At 30.4% G+C, this 24,770-nt stretch overlaps 2 protein-coding genes across 10 annotated transcripts in view; one reads left to right on the forward strand and one right to left on the reverse strand.

Annotated features, from left to right (window-relative positions):
* Window positions 1–375: 375 nt before the first annotated feature.
* LOC126739162 (rabenosyn-5) lies at window positions 376–6,841 on the forward strand. 2 transcript variants are annotated; one of them, XM_050444716.1, is made up of 8 exons: window positions 376–622; window positions 686–945; window positions 2,822–2,972; window positions 3,027–3,241; window positions 3,295–3,492; window positions 3,546–3,729; window positions 4,875–5,042; window positions 6,707–6,841. In XM_050444716.1, the coding sequence occupies exons 1-7, from the start codon at window positions 487–489 to the stop codon at window positions 5,030–5,032; spliced, it is 1,302 nt and encodes a 433-aa protein (XP_050300673.1). In that variant the 5' UTR covers window positions 376–486; the 3' UTR covers window positions 5,033–5,042; window positions 6,707–6,841. The 2 variants fall into 2 exon arrangements, with proteins under 2 accessions (XP_050300673.1, XP_050300672.1); XM_050444715.1 differs by lacking the exon at window positions 6,707–6,841 and having other exon boundaries at window positions 377–622; window positions 4,875–5,111.
* The window catches only part of LOC126739160 (liprin-beta-1), a 69,317-nt gene continuing 49,711 nt past the window's right edge, over window positions 5,165–24,770 (reverse strand). For 7 of the 8 annotated variants that reach the window (XM_050444710.1, XM_050444707.1, XM_050444709.1 and 4 more), the window contains 6 exons: window positions 19,536–19,767; window positions 19,184–19,459; window positions 15,590–15,850; window positions 10,945–11,215; window positions 10,761–10,892; window positions 5,165–6,822 (listed from right to left, as the gene is read on the reverse strand). In XM_050444710.1, coding sequence (XP_050300667.1) covers window positions 6,703–6,822; window positions 10,761–10,892; window positions 10,945–11,215; window positions 15,590–15,850; window positions 19,184–19,459; window positions 19,536–19,767 — 1,292 coding nt within the window. In that variant the 3' untranslated portion in view covers window positions 5,165–6,702. The remainder of the gene's footprint in view (window positions 6,823–10,760; window positions 10,893–10,944; window positions 11,216–15,589; window positions 15,851–19,183; window positions 19,460–19,535; window positions 19,768–24,770) is intronic. The other variant, XM_050444713.1, reaches the window with a different exon arrangement.

Below are 24,770 nucleotides of genomic sequence, written 5' to 3' on the forward strand. Positions count from 1 at the left end.
GACTGAATTTAGTTGATTCCTTTATCAACTAATTTTAACATCTATTATTTGAAACTTATCTTAAGCTATTCCCATCCATTATATTTCCTGTCCAATAATTATGCTACCATCAATCTCGGCCTTGATCCCAAGATGTTCAAAGGTTCTTGTTCTTCCTGTGATATTGATTTCTTTATGTGCGTTTCATCACTGCCCTGTTGCAATTCGAAATAGCCATAACCATCTCCTTTATCTCGAATGTCGAATAAATGGTTATTAGAATTATGAAGCAAACTGAAAAAAAAAACACTAACGAACACTTTATAGCAACAGTTACATTCGCAAATCGTTTCAAGTAAAAGCTAGCCTTAACAAATCGTACGTACGACTCAGCTGATTTTGACAAATGAGTGGGTAGCTTATGGGTTATGTTAAGGGTCAAAAAAAGTAAATAGAAATTATTAATTAAATTTTGGTGTATTACAGCGAATTAAGACGGTTGTAATTATGGCAGACGGGGCCGCTATAAAAGAGGGATTCATCTGCCCCATATGCATAAAAGATTTCCGAACCCCCAACAATCTGCTTTCCCATTTCCAGGACCAACATTCTGAAGAACAAGATCTCCTTAAATCAATTAAAGGCAGCTATAACGCCCTACAAACCGTTTTTTTTTTTTTTGATAATGCTAATAAATATATTTCAGAAATTTATGGCAAAGCGAAGAAGAGAATCCTGAAGTTAGAGGATCAGGATTTGCAAACATTCAAAGAACAGAACAGGGAAGTGTATTTCCTTGAACCAAGCCCTCCTCAAGATGTGGGACCTTTTAGAAGCCACACTGATTATTTAAAGGATTTGAGGCGGGAGAAGTTGGATCATAGAACAGCTGAGACTAATAGGTTAATTATTCGGCTTGATAGACTTTTAAGGACGTTTGGACCTGATAGAAAACAGCAGGAACAGGTAGGTACTGCTAAATATATTTTCATAAGATTTAGAAAAAGTCTGGAAAGTGTGAAAAGAATGGAAAAGGAGAGGTGAAGCACTTAAGACATTCATTGGCATTCTTTTCTTTTCCTTCATTGGAATTTTTGGTAAAGATCTACTTTGGCAACTTTTCTTAAAATCTCAATAAAATTATGAGCAAATGCTTAAAATGTGTATAATTTTACTGAAATATTCCAATGGTGAAGTAGGCAATATCCAAGTATATTTTTTTTTCAAAAATATATAATCATACCTGGAATTATAAACCCAAGCCAACCCAACTTTTCTGAAAACCTCACTTCCAAGTTCCAGGAATTACACTAAGATGTGAAGAAACATTCCTGTCAAGTCATATATACAGCTTCAATGTAATTTTGGGAATTATATCTTGTTTCAGGACTGCCTGTCTGTCAGAATCTATTAGGATCTGTTTGTTATTGTAGACCCACCTCTTATTTTATATCACACCTTTAACTATTCAGAAGATTTTTGTTTCAATGACAGATGCAAGATTCCATAAAGGATGGAATATCTTCTTCCTTGATTTTTCCCCAAAAATACAGTCGCTCACTTAGATATGCTCCAAAGGGTGGACCAAAGTTAAATTTGGGAATCATGTGATCTGCCATCATTTAATTTATCATTACAGATTGTCTGCATTCTTTGTTGTCCTGTCAAATCAAGTTGATTTTTCATATATAAGCCCCATTTCTGTCTTGGACTCGAACTATCATAGGGATGATTTATAAATACTTGATTGTTTTGTCCAAATGTTGATTAACTTAAGGGCTGCTTAATTTAAAGTCCAGAGTTATTCCCAATTGTTTAACTTCTTTCAACAGAGGAATTTTTCCACCTTGTATTGTTAAAGATCCTGAAGCATCTGCATTTCCTATAATGTTGTATTTGGCTTCCTTTAGTTCTAGGAAGACATGAAGAGACTAATTTTTTTTATTAAGCAATTTGCTGCGTACTAACTCTCTGCATTGGACATGGTACAGCTTCCATTTGGACGCCTTTCACTCTGTATTAACTTGCATTCCCCTTTCCATGCTGTTATCAATAATTAGTCATATAGGTCAAGATTTGCTTAGCTCCAAATGTCAATATCAAAAAAACTAGTTGGAATATTCTCATTAAATAAAAAGTATGATATTTAGGAGAATATTCTTTGCAGATGTGATTTTTGATCTTCAAGTTACTCTCACGAGATGTGTTCCAATATCTCAAAAATTAGTTCAAATATTCTTGTTAAATAAAAAGCATAATATTTTTTGCAAATGTTTTTTAAGATATAAAACTAGTCCAAGGAATAATTTCAAAATTATCTGCACTTTCAAGTGATAGTGCCCAAGATTAATTTTTGATCTTCTAGGTGACCACTCACTTGAAAGTCTAATATCTCAAAAACTAGTTTGAATATTCTTGTTAAATAAAAAGCATGATATTCAGGAGAATATTCTTTGCAAATGTTCTTTATGATGTGAACTAGTCCATGAATAATTTCATAATAATCGGCACTTTTAAGTGCTAGTGCAAGAAGAATTTTTGAACTTCAAGGCAACCAATCACTCAGGAAATCACAAGGAAAAAAATCCTTGATGTTCTTTGTTCAAATTTAAATTATTTTTATTCAATTGTAAGCATGGATAGTTCCTGCTTTTTATTGTGTTTTTTTTAGCTTCTTATTAAGACCAATTTTAAATACATTTTATATAAAATCTGTTTCTAATTTAGGCCTTAACATCCAAAACAATAAAAAATAGATTTCTCAAAATTTGTTTTTGTCGATCCAAAAACCCTTTACGTACCACTATAAGTAATATCAATCCTAACAATATTAATTTCCTAGGAATTAGTTGAATGGCTAGACGGAAGCTCAGTCACCAGATGTCCCTCTTGTGCCGCAAGTTTCAACATTGCGAGGAGACAACACCATTGTCGTCTCTGTGGCAGTATTATGTGTAAAAATTGCTCCTATTTTTTGCCATATGATCAAGCTTGTAAGTGCCTATGTATAAATAACCTTTTTTTATATAAAAATGTGGTATGTTTAGATAGAATTGTGGCTCCCATAAACAATACAAGCGACAAAGACTATTCCGGTAAAGAGACTGACACTTTACGAATTTGCGATCATTGCTTAAAAATGTTGGAGTCTCGGCAGAGGGTTCAGATAAACCAAATGTTAAAACCGACCATTTGGCAGCTTTATTCTTTACTGGAAAAAAATAGGAAGCAAGTTCAATCATTTGTGGATTTATATAATAAGGTACACTAACGTGATTTTTTTTTATAAAACAGGAAACATACATTAAATTTTAGATGTATGATTCACTAACCTCAGGCGAAACCACATTTCTGTTACAAGATTTGCAATCATTAAGGTCCACCATAGCGGAAAAAGCTCAAATAATTGACACTTTGAGTAAAAAGATCGCTTCTGAGCCAGTTGATCCCGAGATGCCCAAAGCTGTTTTAGTTCAAAACAATATTAGAAAGTCTACATCAAATTACATTAAGGTTTACCTACTTTATCTCCTTATTTAGTTTACTTTAAAATGCTATTTTTGCAGGATTTTTTATTAACACTCCCACAGCCTCCAAGTTCAGAAGATATTGAAAATATCAGGGAAAAACTTGCAATGAGTTTTAGGGAAGAGAGCGATATAAGATCTAGTAGGCAGCCTAAAATTCAAACAGTTGCTGTGACTACTGGATGGTCTCCTGCACCAGCAAACATTGAACCACCTTCACAGGGTAAATTTATTGAATATTTAGTTGACCTTACCATATGTATGTTGTTGTTAGCCTTAAGACAAACATAAAATGGCCTTAAAATATTAGATTGACACTAATGATTAAAAAATAGAGTTTCGTTTTGCTGTCAATATGTGCCCTTATGATATATGTAATGGAACAACTTTTTGTTAGTTTAGAAATTGGCAGATGAAAAATTTATCATTGGTGTATTTTACGTTCCTCTTAGGTCTAATTTAGTAGAACTTTTCGAATCTTTTCTTTTATAGATATTACTTTCAAACACAAATCGCAATTTTGTTAAAAAGGCTAATAAATACAGGTCTGTTATGTTATTAAACTATGTATATGACAGACCTGCAAAAAGAGAAATACAGAAACAGACATGCGAAAAAAACTTCGTTACAGTACCGGTCACTTAGGGTAAGTTCCGTAACCTAACCTTGGTGAATCGTTGGTTAGACGCGGTATTTTCACGGTTCCTGAAAATATCGGTTTGAAATGGAACGCTCTGGTTTCTTATTGGTCGTTAATCTTGTTTTCGTTTGTTAATATTAGGTTACAAATTCCATTTTTGTGTTATAGGTACCTATTATTATTTATAATACCCATAAATGCTGTTGGTATATTTGATAAGCTCCTGCTTTTAAGCAGTGATGAAAGCCTATAGTAGGGATGATGAAGAAATGTGCGTGCTTTTTTAAAAAACGAGGGTTTGTACCTTTTAAAAAAAAAATATAAATACATACCTCCATTATTCAATGCTGGATTTAAATTGCAGTCAAGCAAATTGAATGCAATGAACTGAATGAAACAATCAAATGATCAAATTTCATAAACAGGAAAAAACCAAGAAAAAATCAAACCAAAACTTCGTAACATAAGGTACAAATACAGGATTTCCGGTTGTCGTAGATTAAACTCAGAATAAATACGTTTTATCCACGACATCCGTAGGAAAAACCGAAGGTATCGAAAAAATTATAGGTCGTTTCGGTTGACATTTGCAAACAATTTTTCAGGAACCGCGTTTCATAATCTAACCGAATTTCAGAAATTGTATAGTTATGGAACGGTAACCGGCACAACCGGTTAAGTTACGGAACTTACCCTTAAGTTTGGTACTCACGTACGTTTTCTTTCAGATGAGGATGATAACCCTTTAAAAGAGCAAATGAGAATAGTTAGAAACTACATTGACCAGGCGAGAAAAGCACAGAGATACGAAGAAGTGGCTTCATTAGAAGAGAACCTGAGAATGTTACAAGACACATATCGTCGGCAAAGAACAGCTTTGGGATAAGTTTATTAGGGTGATTTTTAGCCTTTTAGTGCATTTAATCCTACAACATGTATTTATTACTAGTCAAATATAAGTGTATGTAAGTATGTGCGTTTTTAATATAATGGAATATGGCCTACAATAGAAACCAAGTTATTCTCCTTAAAATTTATTTTATATGTCTCGATATATTATAATAAAATATTTATAGGTCAAACAATTACAAAAGATAAATAATACCATAATTATATAAATTCTACAATACAAATGCACTTTTCGGTGGTCTTTATAAAAGGTGAGAATTAATTAAACCTAACAGCTGCTAATGATTTTGTCAAAATGAAAAAAAAACATAAAACACAGATAATCATTAAATCTTAACCTACTTACAATTTTATCATAACTTTAAGACCTACGTGATATGGTCAAATAGTTTAACATCGTTTATTTGGTCAGTTTGTAAAAGTGTCTAAAATCTAAGATACCTGGTAACGTTTAGTTACTTTATGTAAGAATAAACCAGCTCTTAAAAAATTCAACCGTTTTATACAAAAATTTATTGTGCAATTTTTTTGGCACACTTTTTACCAGTCGTTCATTACGAATTATTGTTTGAGATGTTCATATTTTCTATCTAACATATTTTCCGAACAAGAAGAATATGTCAAGTTTATTATTATATTATAATTATTAGTTAATGTTAAGGATATATTGTCTTTAGGATGGGTTTCAAAAAATATTGTAATTTGAGCTTGTGTAAGAAGCTTCATCAGAAATTAATGGCTTCCTTTTCCTAAATATACAATAAATATTATGTTTTAAATGAAGTTCATTACGGGTTCATTATTCCTTACAGATCAACAACAATGATATATTATAAAACTCAGAAAAATTCAATTCACATTTTTACTAAGGCAAACGACATTCCGTAAAATTACAAATTCGGGGAAGACTATAGGTTAAAATACTTGTATTGTAATAATACTAGGGTTTTGGGTTAACTTTTCTTGTATAATTATATGGAACAATAAATTTTGAGTAAAGTAATTACATCATGCTACCTTTTGAAAGTACAAATTTACCATTAAATGTTTAATCTGACATGTCTTTAATTCTATACATAAAGCTTCTAAATAGTCTTGGAATAAAATTTTTGAATTACCATAAAAATAAAATATATATGTTACCGTAAAAAACCGATTGTATGAAAACTAGTTCTTGAAATAGGATTATCTAATATATTTAAAACTTTAAAAGAATTATAAAATATAAAGACTAAAAACAGTTACTAATTGTTAAGTAACCTGTACGCGTTTCTGTCAAAATTATGTCATCAGTTAAAACCAGTTTAATCTAGTTCGATCTGGTTTTCAATGAGATGGGGTTTAAACGGGTTTTACATATAAAAATACGGTAATTGCGAATCGGGAAAAACCTAAGCATTGGTTTCATTTATCCTTGCTTGACATATTTCGTAAAATTTTTTTGCAAGGTAGCATATTGTAATTGCTTGTTGGAACGTAACACATCGCACGTAAAGTAATGCGATTTTCAAACCTAATTCGATCAAAACTTATCCAATTCATTCTCTTAATAAAACATTAATCACAATAATAAATCTAACGGTACTAAAATTGTACTGTCGCAATAATAATTATTATTATTATAAATCTCTTTCTGTCTCTCGGTATTTAGACGTGCCTAAGAGTGACCGGTGAGTTCCGGACCGACGCCGGAAGTGAACGGGACGCGACCGTTTTCTCAGCGCGAAGACAGACATCCTCTTCCTCGTGGCTTCCCATCCTCATCATCTACATAATTAAGAAAAAATTGATTAAAACCAGATTGTTTTGTATCTTTGTAGAGTTGTGTTTTCACAAAATTTAATTTAACGAAAAACTTTTAGACATGCCTTAGCTGTTAATTCAATTGGCAAATTTCAGTGTCATAAATACATACATAACCTTTAAGTAGCGAATAAATGGTGAAAAATTAAATTTAATTTAATTTTATTATTCGTAATATTACACATAGTGTTTTTATAAGTCAATATAAACGGTAATATATAAAATGCAATTTCATGATTTAGACTTAAAATTAATAAATAAAAATTATATACGCACATATACAGTAAGATTCTAAAATTTATATATAATTAAAATCTACAGACACTCAATTTAAAAATACTTATAATAGACACACAATATTTATAAAACAGTTAAATTAGGTCATTAAAATTGTTACTTAGGTACTCTTCAAATGAATAAAAAGACTTTTTTAATAAATAGTTTTTAATTTTTTTAATAAAAGCTTGTTCATTAAGTTCCCTAACCTGCAATGGTAACACATTATAGAAACAAATCCCATGATAAACAGTTCCTCCGCGGATTCTCCCAAGCCTGCGAAATTCCGACAAAATATTCAGATTGTTTCGAGTTGAATACTGATGTACATTACTGTGTGTTAAATATGATGGTAGATTATTTTTTATAAAAGTCAAACATTGCAAGATGAATATGATGAGAATGGAAATGTGAGGATGCCAAGTTCAGAATAACAGTGTCGACAATAGTCACGGTGCTCCAAACTGAAAAGTTAAACTTAAAAAATATGGCAAATCTTTAAGAATTGAAAAAAAATTGTTTCCATGTGTTTTTATTTATGTTCGCTGCAGCTCCTTCCCATTCAGAATAGTGTCAAACAAGTACATTAATTTTGCTTTTTTACGTAACGCTTTATTCCTTCTATTTAAACAATTATTTTGCATTGGGATCATCCTATTTTTATTATTAATATAGACTTCGGAAAAACTATTTGTTTTTTAAAAACTGTTTGCAAGATTTTAGTGTATAGTAGTAAGAAATAGTTCGGACTATGATTTATTAATTCAATAAATTAGTATGAAAATTGCAATAAACAGTAAAAGTTTTAATAATAAATATAAACCATAAATTCAAATAAAAACAAATTTTTGAGTTACCTTTCATTTGTGGTCTTAATTTAAAATCCTTAAATAAAAACTTTAAACCGCGTTCATCTTAAAGTTTTTTTTAGTAAAAACGGTTTAATAAAATTTTGAGTTTAAGGAAAAGCTTGTCACATATTCAGCGCCCTAAATTCAATTCCAACCTTTTTCGTCGAAAATGATATAAATTCAAAATTCAGTAGTTTAAGATAAGATAAGAATATACTTTATTGCTAAGAAATACAAAGTTTTCCATCAACAAAAGCAGGCTAATGACTAAATCGTAATAATCTAACTATTTGTAATTATACCCGAAATTAAACTAAATTAAAACATGTAGAAGTTGTATAGGCAAAATTAGATACAAAACATTTAAGACACACTTTACTAATTTAAAATTTGGTAAAGTACAATAACACTATTTAAATTAAAAAGAAAAAAGATTCAAGTACAAGCATATGATTAAAATACAATTGTTAAGTACTCAATTAGAAAACCTTTTATCAAAATCTTTTATCAAAAATTCTATGGCATATAAAGATTCTGCCAACAAAAGAGTTTATAATTTGCCTCTAAATTGTCCGACAGAGACAGCACATTTAATATTCTCAGGAAGATGATTAAATATTTTCCTTCCCTCTTATATAAATGATTTGTGAGTAAGTATACTTTTTGGTATTGGTAGGGAACAGAAAATTCTTGTCTGGTTTAAAGGTTGGCTCTGTTCTTATTATTTATTTTCTGATTACTATTTGCAAAATTTAAAAACATGGTCTTTTAATATACAACGTGTGCCAATATGGTATCTAAAACGAGAGCTAAAGAAGTTCCTTGTGTAGATATCCAGTGATATTTCACAAATTTTTTACAGAATATTTGTCATGACTATGACTTTATAATTATTTAACATTTACTAATTTATTAATAGATATTGAATATTTTAATATTTTCCAAGTATACAAAATACCTAGTCTCTTTTAATCTCGATAAATTCGTCTGTGGATTACTTTAATATTTTACCAATTAGCGTAATAATTGGACTTACAAACAAAATGAATTGTATTAAAAAATGGATAAAATATTAATTTACATATGACATTAATAGCAGAAATTATCTCTTATATTAAAATATTTCTCATTAAGTAAAACATTGTCTGTTATATATATTTTTCAATATTTTGTTGGACAAAAAGTTGAAGCTACTGATATTTTAAAATAAATATTTCTTAGTAATCAGATAGTGCTAAAGGGTATTTTAAATTTAAACAGAGATTAAAAACTAAGTTAAGCAGAGAAGAACAGCATAACATGTATGTTAATAAGGGGATAATAATTATCAAGTAAGATTTTGTATAGCTACTCAATATTTTGTTGACTCTATTTTTAACTCTTAATCATGTAAAATATGTAATAAAATCTAAAAAAATACTTAATTTTTACTTAAAATGTAAACTACCTATTAATAAGTAATACATAACAGCAAGACTTTTGCTTCTTTAAAATGTTTTACTTTTATTGTATTGTTGTCCATAAAGAGTACCTTACAAAAAAAGTAAATGTTTTAAGTATTGATATAAGGAAAAAATGCAGGAGTATATTTTCGGATTCTCCGGAAAATTCTAGACATATTTTATGTATAATTCCTGTATATTCTTGTAACTGTTAACAAAATAGTTACCTTTAAATAATAATTATTACACTTTATTGCCACATCATAACCCTCCTTACTTTACTAAAATCAGTTAGCAAGTCAAGCCATTAAAAGGACAAATATTTTTTGATCCCAGCATTTTAATAAACACGCTTCAGAATGCAAATATAATCAATTTAATCAATATTGCTCTAATAATAATATAAAATTGAAAACAATTGAGGGCAATAAAAAGTCTGATCAATAATTTTTAACCATTCCTTATTTTTAAAATTATTTCTCGTTTTATTTTATTCTATTTATTTCGAATTTGAAAATTAAATTAAATTTTGTGAAAACCGAATACCTTTTGAATATGCAATTTTCTATTTCAGTTTAACACATTGCTCTATTAGATATTTGCGAAAATGAAACGTTTTTAATGCTAACACAATTTATTACAACTGCTTACACACGTGTTTTTAACCAGCCATGAATTTCTATAAAATACTTGCTGATGATGAATGGTGAATAATAATCAACATTTCTAATACTTTACAACCTAATTCACTGCATATATTTTAATTTATTGCTTATTTTTAAGTCAATAATATATATTGCGGCTAAAACAGTATATTTTTACTACTTCATTTATCCCAAAAAGAAATCTACCATTTAAAATTCAAAGAAAACCTATGCAGTGCCGGGCAAATTACAATGCATTAACATTAATTGCAAATAATAGTTCTATATGAAACAATTCCATAATCTAAACTATTTTTTTGGTCTGTAGCTACTGCAGCTAGATCTAAAATATTCTAGCCTACAAAAGACTACGAAATAAAGAAAAACGATCTAATTTATAACATGTTTGTAGAAATAAAAATCTACAACAAAAAAGTGTTTGCTTAGTAAAACACATAAACGAAACAGCAATAAGCGTTATAATGCTTCGCAACAAACAATCAAACTGGCCTATTAATATTTGTGTTAGTGCGTTCATTATTTACCCCGACATAGAATCAAAGAACTCAATCAACAATGAATGATCAATATCTCTGGGATCTTGAGGCATGAAACAATAATTTCCAAATTAAAATTGTAACCATCACCTGATTTTTTTTAAGGGTTAGACAAAGTAGTTAGTAACTTACACCCGTGTTAGGAGCGGAATTACTCAGATCACCTGACTGTTTTTCTGCATTCAGCGGACAAACTAGATCTCCATAATCAGCCTCTCCTTTACTCTTTTTTCTTTTCAACGAAAACTGAGATTTTTTGGCAACCTAAAAATAATTATTAAAAAAAAAACCAGCTTCCTAGTCATAACGAACATACTTTTAACTTTGAACTAGGCGTTAATGGTATATATCCCATGGTAGTCTCCAACTCTCGCTTTTCCTGTATGATATCTTTGCCCAGTAGCTCTTTAAAGTGCGTGTTTAGATGTCTTCTAAGCAATGTTTTTCCAGGGGGTATTGATAATAGTGATGCTAACAGATCAGCAGTGAACTTAGGTTCTAATACCATTAGACCCCCGTGAACTCCTGCTCCTCGTAAATTGGGCGCGTATTCTGCAAGATCTACCGCTCTTAGCCATTCCATAACTCTAAAATTAATAAACAATTCTTTAGTATAGGCAAATTACTAAGTATAAGCTAAATTCTCTGTAAAAATAACCAATGCAAGGCAAGTTACGTAATGCAAGAGTTTGAAGTTCTCATCTTAGAGGATCGGGTGAAAATCTGCGTTATTACAAAGTCAAGAATCAAGCAGTTCAACATTTTCTAAAATAAAATTTGGATGCTATTTACATTGTTACCAAGGTTCCTGACTGCAGCACATTAAAAGTAATTTTAATGTAAATCATTTATATGGCTATATAGACCCTGAGTTAGCGATTGTTTTAGCTAAGTGTGCTGGTATTTAGAAATTGTGGATATGCATATATTTAATTACCTTTTTTTTTGTTGTGAAAAACCATTAACTTTTTATACTTGATTGTAATTTTTTTTGCAAATAATGTTTTCTATTTCTTTTTATTTAGATATTTTAAAAACTAGAATAGAAAGTGAAATGTTTTATTTAATATACATAAAATGCATTTAGCTGTACTCTGTTATCACATTTTAACTTATAAAATAATTTAAAATTATCGTCTAAAAAATGGCTATATTTCTCATTTTATTTTTAAAGCCTAGTTTATAAGCTTGGAAATCGTTTAGTTTATTTTCAAAAATTACTTTCTGAAAATATATCAAAAATATCATCATATCATATCTATATCTAAATCAGCCAATAGAAGCATTACCCACAATTCGCGTTTCTAAATTCGCAAGCGTATGACCTGATTTTAAGGGTTTTCGTATGGTGGGTTGGGTAATAAATTATGTTGAGTTATGTTGGTAAAGCGCCTTTTCGACATGGCGAAATTTGTACTACTAAACTATTAGAGTCATTCACAAACACAAATCACAAAACAGTTTTACCATTAACCAAAATTCTTTATTTTAATATTTTAGCTAATAGTTAGCATCTTCGGGAGAAGATTAAAACTGCAGTGGACATGAGTTACGCACGAATATGCTATCATCGTCAGCGAAACATGTGTTGAGAATAAAACGAGTTTTGATTAGTGGTAAAACTGTTTTGTGATTAAGGTGTCATACCTAAGGTTCCAACCACAGAAGACATTTTTTGACATTTAAGAGTTTTAAATTTAAATTATATATTAAGTTCACAAGCCACCTGAAATCGGTTTATTATCAAAGAACGAGAAACGAAAGTCTTGACACAAATAACTGCGTCATAACTTTCTCACTTTAATTATTGCTTTTGTGTGTTATTTTTATTATAACAAAATGAGTTGTCCCGAATTCAAAAGTTGCGAAATAGGGCATAATACTAGGTAAACCAAGAATGACTCCAATGAAAGACATGTTACAGCTTTAAAACGGTTACCAGTCAGAGAGTATCTTCTACTCAATAGGCTGATATTTGTCCATAGGATTAATATTGGTCATGCTCTGCAGTATCTGTTTAGTAAAGTAACATTCCTTGTCGAAATACATGATCATAACACGCGATCGAGAAATAATTTTTATTTTAATAAGAGTTTCCCAAGAACGTGCTCAAGATTATTATGAGACATTATTTTTTAATAGTCTAAATAAATACAATGTGTTGCCAATAGAAATCAAAACAATAGAAAGTATAAAGTTTTTGTAATATGGTATTTATTAAGTAACCGCGTTTTATAACTTGTATTAGTTTTTTTTTGACTAAATAAACGATATATATAATATAGAATAGAATTGAAGTGAACCATGACACAGCTGCCACATTTTAAGAAAGTATAAATTCAAACCCTAGAAATATCAAATACACCAACCATTATAGGAAAACGATCATGTAAGACGCTTAAATGATTGTAATTGGTTTTTTGATCATTTTATTGGAAACAATAATTTCCATTCTGACGCATCAATATTCTGAAACCTGACATTATTTAATCGGAATAATACGCAATATTGGTAGCAAGGAAATTTCAGAATTATGAGAGGAAGAGGTTTTCAAGAACGATATGTGGTTATGTGTACTTGAAAGAAAAAATGATTGGTCTTATTATATTTGAGGATGTATTGAATTGACAAAGATATTTACATTTTCTCTAAAATAATAGTATAACTGCGGTAATTTTAGAACAGTTAGAAAATATGATGGAAGCTATAATACGAAGGGCACAAATATGTAGGGATAATAGTGGTGAACATTTGCTGTGAGAAAAACGTGTATTTTAATTTTATTTATATTACTGTTATTGTTTCTATAGCTTAGTTTATTTGTTTTGCTTTTTGTGTTTATGTTAGAACATTTATTAATTATTATCCTAGTGCAGTTTAAAATAAGGTATCAATATAAAATTTTCAGTTTCATTATACTTTTTATAAGTACGTATGTATGTGTACACGCCAGGTCTGAAGAGAGCACTATATTTGTCCAAAGTTATAATATAACAGAAAACATGTAAATGAATTTTGAAACAAATTGACGTTTTCGTACCGACATAGAGTGTTTCAGTTCCTATCTTAGTTGTTACAGTGATATCTAAAGAAATAGAAGCTTTTAACTGTCACTTGTCACACTTGTCAACTAAATGCAAAGTTGTGATATGTCACTGAAAAGATAATTTTAATGTGCAACAAATGGTGTACAAAAATATACACGGTTCCGTAAAAAATAAGAAAGTACTCGTTACTTCCTGTTAAGAATCATGGCTTTTATATACAGTGGTGGCCAATTAATTAGAAACGATTTAAAAAAAAATACTTTATTCAATGTTTCAGTTCTTTAAAATAAATTAAAACCAACTTGTTGTAAAATTTTGATTGTTAATCACAACAGCAATATATAATTTATTTATAGACATTCTATACAGTTGGCCAACACAGACATTCAACACAGTTGGCCATCTACTTAGAAACGACGAAAATAAACGCGCGTATAGTTCATTTCATACCTTTGTACTGGTAACAATTTGTGTTTTTTGTATCTACAAGCCTTGTCTTGTGTCTTCCACAGTTTAAAATGGGTAGAAAAAAAATTGTGATCCGTCAATGCGTAAAATAATTTTTACGCTAAGGGAAAGAGGTTGGACTTATAGTAAAATAGCTGAAATACTAAAATATTCAAAAAAAATGGTTTTCTATGCACTCAAACACATAAAAGAACATAAAACGTACGAAAATATTCCACGCAAGAGAGGATCTAAAAAAACCAGCCAACGAACTGATGAAACTATTGTTCGAATGGCTAAAATGAATCCATTTTTAACCTCCAACCAGATTAAAGAAGAACTTTCTCCAGCTATCGCGATATCATCACGAATATATTAATGAGGCCAACCTATTTGGACGAGTATCCCGCAAGAAACCACTGCTAAAGAAAAATCGCCAGGCTAGATTAAAATTCGCTAAGGCCCATATTAATTGGACCATAAAAGAGTGGAAAAAAGTATTATGGTCTGAAGAGACAAAAATAAATCGCATTGGTAGTGATGGTAGAATATTTCTGAAAAGACCAAGGGGTGCGGAAAACAATCCGAAGTATACAACCAGCACAGTCAAACATGGAGGTGGAAATATAAAATTATGGGGATGTTTTTCGTGGCGTGGTGTTGGTCCATTAGTGAAAATTGACGGTATTCTTGACCAAGAAAAATATAAAGATATTATGGAGAACCACATGTTGCCGTTTGCTGATGAAACTTTGCCGGTGTCTTGGGTTTTGCAACAAGACAATGATCCCAAGCACACGGCTAAGTCTGTAAAAAAATGGTTTGACGATAACCATGTTGATGTACTTGATTGGCCCTCATGTAGTCCGGATCTCAATCCCATTGAAAATCCTTGGAGAGACCTGAAAAAACTTTTAGAACATAAAAATATTAAAAACCTTAAAGACCTGGCGGAAGAAGCAGAGCAGGCATGGAAATCGATACCACTAGCGAGATGTCAACATCTGGTGGAGTCAATGCCCAGGAGATGTAGAGCTGTCATTGAAAATAAGGGATTTGCTACAAAATATTGATTTATTTAGGGTTTAGAGTTTTTATTTTGTTTTTTTAAATTGATAATTCTTTGGTTTCTAATTAGTTGTCCAATTCAATATTTGTATAAAAAATTAACTTTTTTTTAAAAGTATATATGTGAAGACAAATCCACTAAATTTATGGTAATATTAAAGGTAAATGTTAGTTACGACAATGGGCGAGAAATTTAAGAATAAACAATTTTATTTACAAAAGATTTATGATTTTTATTAATTTATTCACACTGTTTTTAATTAGTTGACCACCACTGTATATCCAACATTAAAAAAAAAAAAGAATTTAAAACCCAAAAAGTTGAGAGCCTGTTACGTGCCACCCGGTATAGGTAAGGGCTTGTACGAAAGGCACAAACAATCACATCAAAAAACTTACCTATGCGTCGTCCACAAAGATATCTGTTGAGGAGTGGATTTTTCGGGGTCGTCAGGTAACGATCTCCGCTGCAAGCACCCCGGTTCATAATTGTTTTCCCTTAACACTTGTATACCTCGCTTAATACTAGCTACGTGTAATAGTGATGTCACGTGGAGCAGTGCCAAATCGTCCACGGTCAGTCGGTGTAAAACTCTGCCATCTACACGATTTATCAGGAAATTTTCTTTGTGTTGAGGAAGACCTGCGTCATCTAGCCATCTAAATAAGAAGAAAATGAAAAACTAAGTTCTATGTAGCAACACTTTTGATTATTGTGAAAGAAAGTTACTATTGTGTTACAAGAAAAGAGTTGAGTGTTATTCCTGGCTTTCGCATTCTTTTTCATAATATAATGCAAAATATATACAAACTAATGAAAATGTATGGTTATTATAAATCATATGTTTTTATTTGAAATATAATTGCACCTTCTTATTGCACCCAATATTGGTGCGATTTTTTTATATTGCTATCCACGGCTTTACTATACACTCCATTTTAAATTTTCTGTATGACAAGTACAAGATATTTGAATTGGTTTACTTTTTTCAAACCTGAGCCATTTATTATTATACGATTTATTTGTTACCAACTTCTATTATAAACATATGAATTGTCTTCTCGATATTTATAATAATAATAATAATAATAATAAATCGTTTTTATTTAACAAACCCTGCAAATTACATTATTTGCCTGAACAGGCGAAGATTAGCTAAAAGCTACTCTTTATCTCTTAACCTATCCAGTTAAAAAAAAATAAATAAAAAAACTAAAATTATTACTACTTTAAAGTAAAACATATGTTCCATCAGCTAACTAACAATTAAATAAATTAACCGAGAACAACCAATCATTGCTGTTCCAAGAATAGATCTTTATAGAATCTTCGATAAAAATAAATGGTAAAATGAAAATTTGGCCTGAAACGATTAAATAGAATGACAGCTTGATAGGTGAAAGAACGTTCAAACATTGATGTAGTAGAAAGACGTGGCATTGAAAGTATATTATACCTTATATTATACTTTCAATGCCATAACCTCAGTTCTGTAAATCATCTTTTCACACAAAGACACAGGTGTGCGTGTTTTAAATAGGCGATATAAAAATACTAATAAATACAACTTAAATATATTCACAATTTTTAGCCATTAAGCTTGAGATACATGGTCGTATTTCCTAGGATTATTAATAAAACGACAACATGTGTTTTTGAATACGCTGCAAGCGATTTTGCGTTATTCTATCTAGACAGTGCGTGAGAAGAGGCAAGAGACTTATGGGCCGTAGTTCTTGAACATTTTTGAAATTAGGAACTTTGGAAACTGGGCAGACTATAGATTCGCGCCATGATCTAGGAAAATAACCAGTTTCCAGGCAAGTGTTTACAATGTGAGTAAAAGATTATTACACATTCAATCATAATACTTTTTACCTCACTATTTATTGTTTCCTCAACTTCCGTTTTAGCTCCCGAAAAGACTAGCACTGTGTCATTACAATATTTAAAGTATTTGACTTTTATTCCTAAATGCTTAGGCCCAAAACATGTAAAATACACCTCAAAATCCCATTTTCTTAATTTTTTTTAATAACAAATTAATATCCACTATATCAAATGATTTGTACTGTTATAATGCCAATATATCTGTTTTTATCTGTTTCAGTGGTTAAGTAATTTAGTAGATCTACCGTTGCTTCCAAAGTGCTGCTTTTCTTTTGAAATCCGTACTGACTTGATAAATTTGAAGGTGTTATCTATGAACTCCTCATTTTAGCTTTTATTACCTTTTCCAAGATTTTACTAAAAGTCAATAGTTGTTAACATTGTCTGGTTAACTTTTTTTTAAAATAGTCACTATTTCTGACAACTTTATTTTTTTTTTGGAAATTGGCCACTAGTTAGGACATTATTTGTTCAAACTACGATCCAATGATTTTAAGCAGTTTTTCTAAGTCTTTTTTAGTTATTCTCTCAAGTCTAGAGGCACAATGATTTTTCATGCCTTTTACTATCTTACTGTTTGTTGTTTGCGAATTTATGGCCAATACTTGAACCATTTTGATTTATTGGCTCTGCAATATCCTAATCTTTATTATAAATGCTACCCCAATAATTTTTTATATTTTATTTGTTGTTTTTCTGATACAAACCACATTCACTGTTTTTTACTGCCTTGTTTCCTCATTTGTTTTTCTGCATACTGTTTTTGCGCACAGCATATTTGTATTTTGTAAAATTCTAGTCAGTTCCTCAAATGCGTTAATATTGTCTATGCGTATTTCCTTTTCTACTTTAATCTACCATTTTTTTTTATATCTGTGAATTTTTTTGTGATCTTTATGTTTTTAACAAAAAAAAATTGTTTCAATGTACATAACTTTGTGATTTTCTAGTCTCATGATTCTAGGTGACTTCCGTAGAAGTTATAGACAAATTCAAATTAGGATTAAAATCCTCACTACCATAACCCGCAGAAATGAAATAATGAATTTTGCTGTAAAGAGTTTTAATTAACTAAACTCCGTAATTCTAAAGCGGCCCCTAGACTATCAATGTTATTGCACAATAATAATTAGTGCGCCATAATATTGAAATTTGCGCCACATTGCAGAATTTAACTATGCAACTTCTGGTTGAAGTTTACCTTTTGACTACCGACTCTGGCTTTATGCCTCCAGAAAAAGAAAAAGAAAAATTGTAGGTGGATGGAGGAGTAGTATAAAAAACGAGATAGGTACACACATAAACATTTATTGAATGTTGAAAACGGCTCATTTTTCTTTTGTCAATTACTATAATCCTTAGACTTCACATTCCACAGGGCTGGCAAATTTTTGTAACTTTTATACACTCCAAAATAAATTTTACGAGCCGCACTCCCATAAACGCTTGACACAGAACTAATTTTTTTCAGAATGTTCAATAAATATCAAAGCAAGTTTGTTCTGGTCAAAATGTTGCACAATATCGCAATATTATCCACAGACAGTCAATAATATTGCACATAATGAAATATTGGTAGTCTAGGGACCGCTTAAGTTTCCCATTTTTTTTTATATCTGTGTAACATTTTTTCGTTTTAATGTATACTGTTATGTGCCACTGCATATTTTTGTTTGTTATTAAATGAATTTAGTTTATTTACTTGTTGCTAATTCTTACTGAACTAAATCTGAAAAAAGCTAAACTGTTTTTTAATTATTAACGCCTATTTATTATTTTGATAGGGGGAGACACTATTTAACTTTTGATTTAAACGATGTTCATTTTTCTAATGCTCATAACTCTTATGTAGGCATGAAAATACAAAACAATAAATATGGATTCTAGATGACTTCCGTAGAGGTTATAGAAAAACAATTTAAGATTAGGATTAAAATCCCCACTACCATAAACCCACATAAATCAAATAATGAATTTGGCTGTAAAATGTTTTAAGTTATTAATGAAAAAATATGTTGACACTCCGTAAATCCAAAAACACCGACTCTCGAAATATATAAGGTGAGTTTAACTTGTCGGCAACATCCTATACCTAGACTTACCTTAACACCCACGCCGTATCCAACTTTCCAGCCTGCGTAAGAAATAAATCGCTAGACGAATTCTCCGAAGTATCGATGAGCGCCAACTGTAACTTTTTCCTATGCAACGGATTTTTGATGTTTAACTCCTTTTCTATTTCGGAAATGGTGCTCTCTTGTAATTGTTGACCATTCTTCACCCAACGCTTTGCTTCAGGGATGTATTGGTCCAATCCGAGGTCCTGTAGCCAATCACAGATATTTTCAGTGTCCCACTCCTCGAACGGCTTATCAGGTCTATAAAAGTTTACAATATTCAAGAATTTGTTATTATTTTATTTAGCGGTATTGATTTTTCTTAACCTGAACTCACTTCGGACTAAGTTGTGGTTCGCTCCATCCTAACCTAGCGGCAGCAGTGGCTCTCACTCCTCCCCTTTGAAACTCGCTAATACCCGGTGGAATATCTTCTAAGTTGCCCGATCCCGATCTTTTCATTTTACCAAATATTTTCTTGATGCCCTTTGATTTGTTAAAAGTTAAGGTGGGGGAACCTGGGGCACCTTCTGACGGTGAACCGTCTAATCCGATTTTCTCTGTTTCAGCTAAACGTAAAATGCGCTTTTGGATTAATTTAGTAGAATCAGGAATTTATATACTGGGCATACACGAACGACAAATTAAAATGATCAACAATTTATATTGTTTTTAACTTAGAAATTGAGACCCTATTCTGTTGAAGGTTATAGGTTTTGGGATTATTGACTGTTTATATATTTTATTGTAACGTCATAGATTTGGAGACAATGAGTTCAGGATGGGATTATTTTCAGATGCAATTATTAGATCAAGCTGCATCATAACCCTTTTGCATGCAAATTATTAAAAAAATATATTATAACCAAAACATTAAAACCTCCTGGCTTTTTGCAAGAGCTTGTAACTTAACAAATTTGGTATCAAAGAAGAGTTCGTCTCAATGAGTTTGAAAAAAGTTCATAAAGTTTTCTTTATACGCAATAGTTTAAAATGTAATGATAAAATAACTCAATTTTAAAGGATCACCTTGTACTTTTTATAAAATACATATATAGAATAAGATTCTAATACGTAAATTGGCGAGTCCTTAAGTAACTTTCAGAAAAAAAGCTGTCCTAAACTCTTGAGTTACAGCGTTTTAAAGTTGTAGGTAACAATTAGTTTTTTTGTTATAACTTTAATAACCTCCTAGACATTTTTATGAGCCCTTAAGCCTTTTAAGCACCAATATTATTTTTTTAGTGTATTTTTTTTTAATTGAACCAATATTATGTATGTTTCACACTGCATTTTAAAAAAATCTCATTTTTTCAAGTCCAAAAACATGACCTGAGAAAATTAATAAATAGAAATTTATTAATAATTAATAAGGCATAAAATCGAGGTCAGGCGAGAAAAATGAAACCAATTAAATTTGCTCTAAAATGAATGACATTGACGCCAAATCTTCTTAAATATAAAGACGTTTACTACAAGAGTATAATGATAATTTACTATAAAAGAAAGAAAAAAAGAAAAAAAATAAAGAGAGAAAAAATGTGACTTAATGATATATTACAAAGCCACATAAAAACTATATACGTATGAGAAAATTAAAATGAATGTACAAAAACCCCCTTTACAAAAAAATGCCTATTCAATATAACTTTTAGATGCTTTTGAGTATTAAAAAACAAATGTATGTTTATCTTTGCATAGCAAGAATTTGAAAATCTCGTCTGCATAAAGGAGATGACTGATAGCTATTGGTGTTTCTAAAAGGTAAATAAATGGAAAAGGTTGCTATACCTTAATTGGCGTGGTAGAATATTGATTGTTAGATATTGGATTAAATTAGGGCAATCAATTTTATTATTTAATAGTTTGTGAAGAAAAAGGAAATCTTCTATTTTCTAGAGTAAGTATACCGAAATGATTGCGTAGCAGATTTAAGTCATTGAAGACAATGTTAACATTATCATTATAAGATATGCATTTTAAGAATTTAATCTGTACACCTTCCAATCTATTTTTATAAACTGAATAAAAAGGACTCCAAACCACACGCCCAAAATTAAGCTTACTATAAACAAATGCGTCATATAATAAAATATATGATTTAGAAGATTTTAGTATTTTTACCTGTCAATTAACAAATTCTAACATTTGATTAGAGTTTAGACCTAAATTGTTTATATGTTGGGTGAGTTTAAGTGTTATATAACACTCAGATCCTTAACTTCTTGAACTCGTTTAAGAACAACACCATCAATTCTATAATCATATCTAATCTTTAATTTGTTTTTAGTAAATTAAATGACATTGACACCCCTGTATATTCTGTATAAAATTCTTACGTTATATAAAAAGGGTTAAAATTAAACTTTTAGTAACCCGCACCCGCTATAAAATTCAATTTAAATGCGATCGAAATACCAATTTCTCTTGATCTGAATTTGACAGCATAACAAAATCAATTTTTAACAGTAAAATAAATAAATAAAAGTTAAGCATGGTTGCTATATGTTAAAAAATTTATAAAGGGGAGTCTCCATATATTTTTCAATAAATTGGGAAATAATAATGTGCATAAAAGAAAAAAATATAGAAAAATTCAATAAGCAAGTAGTTCTTAAAATTAAATCGGACGGGTACAATCTAAAACAACAAATTTGTATTTTAATCCCAAATGCCCTATAAACTACTCTTTCTTTTACATTTTTAAAAATGAAACTAATTTCTCCTTCGATTCTTTTTCTTCGTGTATGCCCTTCAATTTCATCCGATCTTTAGTAAAAAAAAAAACGACACAACATTGAAAGCAAAAAATTAAATTGATGGATTACTATAGTTAATTTGTGGTGAATAGCTCTAGTGTAGTTTATCAGTTTATTTGTTATTATTATGAAAAGTATTAAGCTAGAAACTTAATTCTAAAACACGTAAAAGGTAATAACGTTTTAAAAAAGATTTTGAATGTTGCATAAGAAGCATTGTAAGCTTGATATGAGATTAATTTGGAAAAAAAACGCATTTACAGTTTGATCCAATTCTCGTGTAACAAATGGTTTTTTTTTACAATAAAAAGTGAACCGCCAAAAATGCATGTTTAATGACTGTTATTCTGAAAAGAATTATGCAATATTTCTTTTTTTTTAAATATTGCAATTTGGTTTTAATATGTTTTATTGATCCTTAAATCCAAAGAACTGGACAGCAATTGTAATATTTTTTTCTTACTTATAGGATGCTTATTAGTGTAACAAATAAAAATAGGTACCTGTGCTCTTTTAGAATATTTTCTATTGGGTCGGGGGACACTCCCAATTCCCTACAAATATTTCGGATGCTTAGTTGAGGGTTTATTTCAATATATGCCTAAATATTTATAACGTTTGCCTCTATGCGCTCTCGCCTTCGTCTTCGATGAATATTGCCGCGAATAATTTCAGTGTTTCTTAGCCAAAGACTCTATGATTATTGTGTCTTCTGTCAGGATATCTTTGGGCATATATACGGGCTGCAATGCGTGCATTTTGCATTAACTCAAAATACACTGCTAGCTACATTTGGCATTTTTAAAAACTTGATGATTTCAAAATCTGTCTTCGATGTTACATTTGATATCGAACCTACACGTTTTATCATGGCCTCGAAAATATTTATCAAATTTATTTGTTTCCAAAGCTTACTATTGACTATGTGACGCAATGATGCCAGCGCGGCGACAGATTTCATTGTTCAAAAACATTTTAATTTATAATTTCGGAATAAAATAAGATATCGAGTTGCGGTTTGCGCCAGTTTTTATGTTTTTTCATGCTCTTTTAGCTTAAGTAAAAAAAATTATATCGTTGTATTTAATATTTGCCAGAGTCCAAAATAACACAAACCGCCCTCTAGCGCTCAACAAAACAACTAAAACGGCTAAGTAATTATACCACATAAAAGCCTGATAATTATTCTTGAAAACAAAAGTAAGCTCGTTGAAATTCGTTAGACCAATCCAAAGTTATCAAGAATTTTAGATATAAATATTCAACCCTTCCGCTACCTATTTATTTGACAGATTAGAAAAAAAAGTTTGAAATAAAAAATGTTTAGAATTTATCACGCTTTAAAATGGCATCATTCTTCTCTAGGATTCACTTTGAATATTTTCAATAAAACCAATTTTTTCTATTTCAATGTTGTATTGCGCTCCCTAGCGGTCATCGTACGAACTTATAAATAATTTCTAACGATTTCTCTTTGCCGCTTTTATAAGAAATATTTTTTTCCCTATGCTGTGGAATGACCAGTTACTGAGATATGGCCGGCGAGGTCTCTTAGTTGTATGTACACCCGGTACAATGGCACAAACTAAATACACGGTATTTTGACTTAAAGACTTATATTTGACTTTTGAGTAATATTTTTCAGTCATGTTAGTGATGATCAAAAGAAAACCTATGAATTAAAAAATTAAAGACAACTCTGTAAATAGCAATAATCCAGCAGACGCTGGCAACGAAAATAAAATTTATCACAATCCTGCTAATAATTTCCAGGAACCTAAAAGTGCCACACTTGTTTATTACAACAAAGAAATTTTCAGGGTGTGGGTAAGAAATGAGCGTGAATTCGAAAATATAGTATAAAATGGTCTCGGTACTTTCTTAATTGCATTATACGTTCTGTTGTTAGTGCATATTTCTAGTACTGAAAAGTTGAAGTTGAAAACCTAGACTTTTTCTAAGTCAGACTACACTAGGCTTGCATTTTCCGATTGCATGGGCGGTAACTCTGTTTTCGTCTTTAGTTCTTTCTCTCAGTATCTTTAAGACTCTCCAGTAATTTATACAATTTTCATCATCGACGTTATGTTCTTCTAAAAAGTTATTCCACATTTCATTGCTAAAATTAAATACTTAATTTTTGATACTTTTAGCCTATTGGCTATTATTTTTGTTTCTGAGTCTTTGTACAACCTTGTCTCTTTATTTAATCTGTTTCTAGATTTAGATAAAAAATTTTAGTATTGGGTAGGTTGGGTGTTACGCAAGATTTCTTGAAACTTTTCCAAGGGTGATAAGGATTGTGATCTAAGGAGCTTAAGGAATCTAGGCTTTCTACTGCAATGTTGTGGATAACGTTTTTTATTCGTGCAATATCTAAAATGTTAGATGTTTTTTACAGTTATTTCCCGGCGTTATTTTCAGATATACATCCCCAGACTCTGCTTTTAGCATTCTAATCTCCTGCGGCTATTATTGGAATGTTTTCTTTAAAAAGCTCCTCTAACTGTGTATATTTTGGTGAAAATGAAAAATCACCGGCAATGGATAAGTCGAGATGATCCGGTACCCTGGCCAGCTAGATCTCCTTGTCTTAATTCGGTAAACTTTTATTTGTGGGGTCGTTTAAATTAGTATTTTTCTCCTTTAATTTGTCAAATTATACCCGAAAAACATCACTTTATTCCTATACCCTTCTCATTCTCAGACTGAGATAGGGATATATAAATGAGAATTCGATTTCTCCACCTTTTTCTATATTAATTTGTCAAATTATACCCGAAAAACATCACTTTATCCCCATGCTCTTATCA

The sequence above is a fragment of the Anthonomus grandis genome, chromosome 8 (assembly GCF_022605725.1).
Source record: "Anthonomus grandis grandis chromosome 8, icAntGran1.3, whole genome shotgun sequence".
Classification (NCBI taxonomy): domain Eukaryota; kingdom Metazoa; phylum Arthropoda; class Insecta; order Coleoptera; family Curculionidae; genus Anthonomus; species Anthonomus grandis.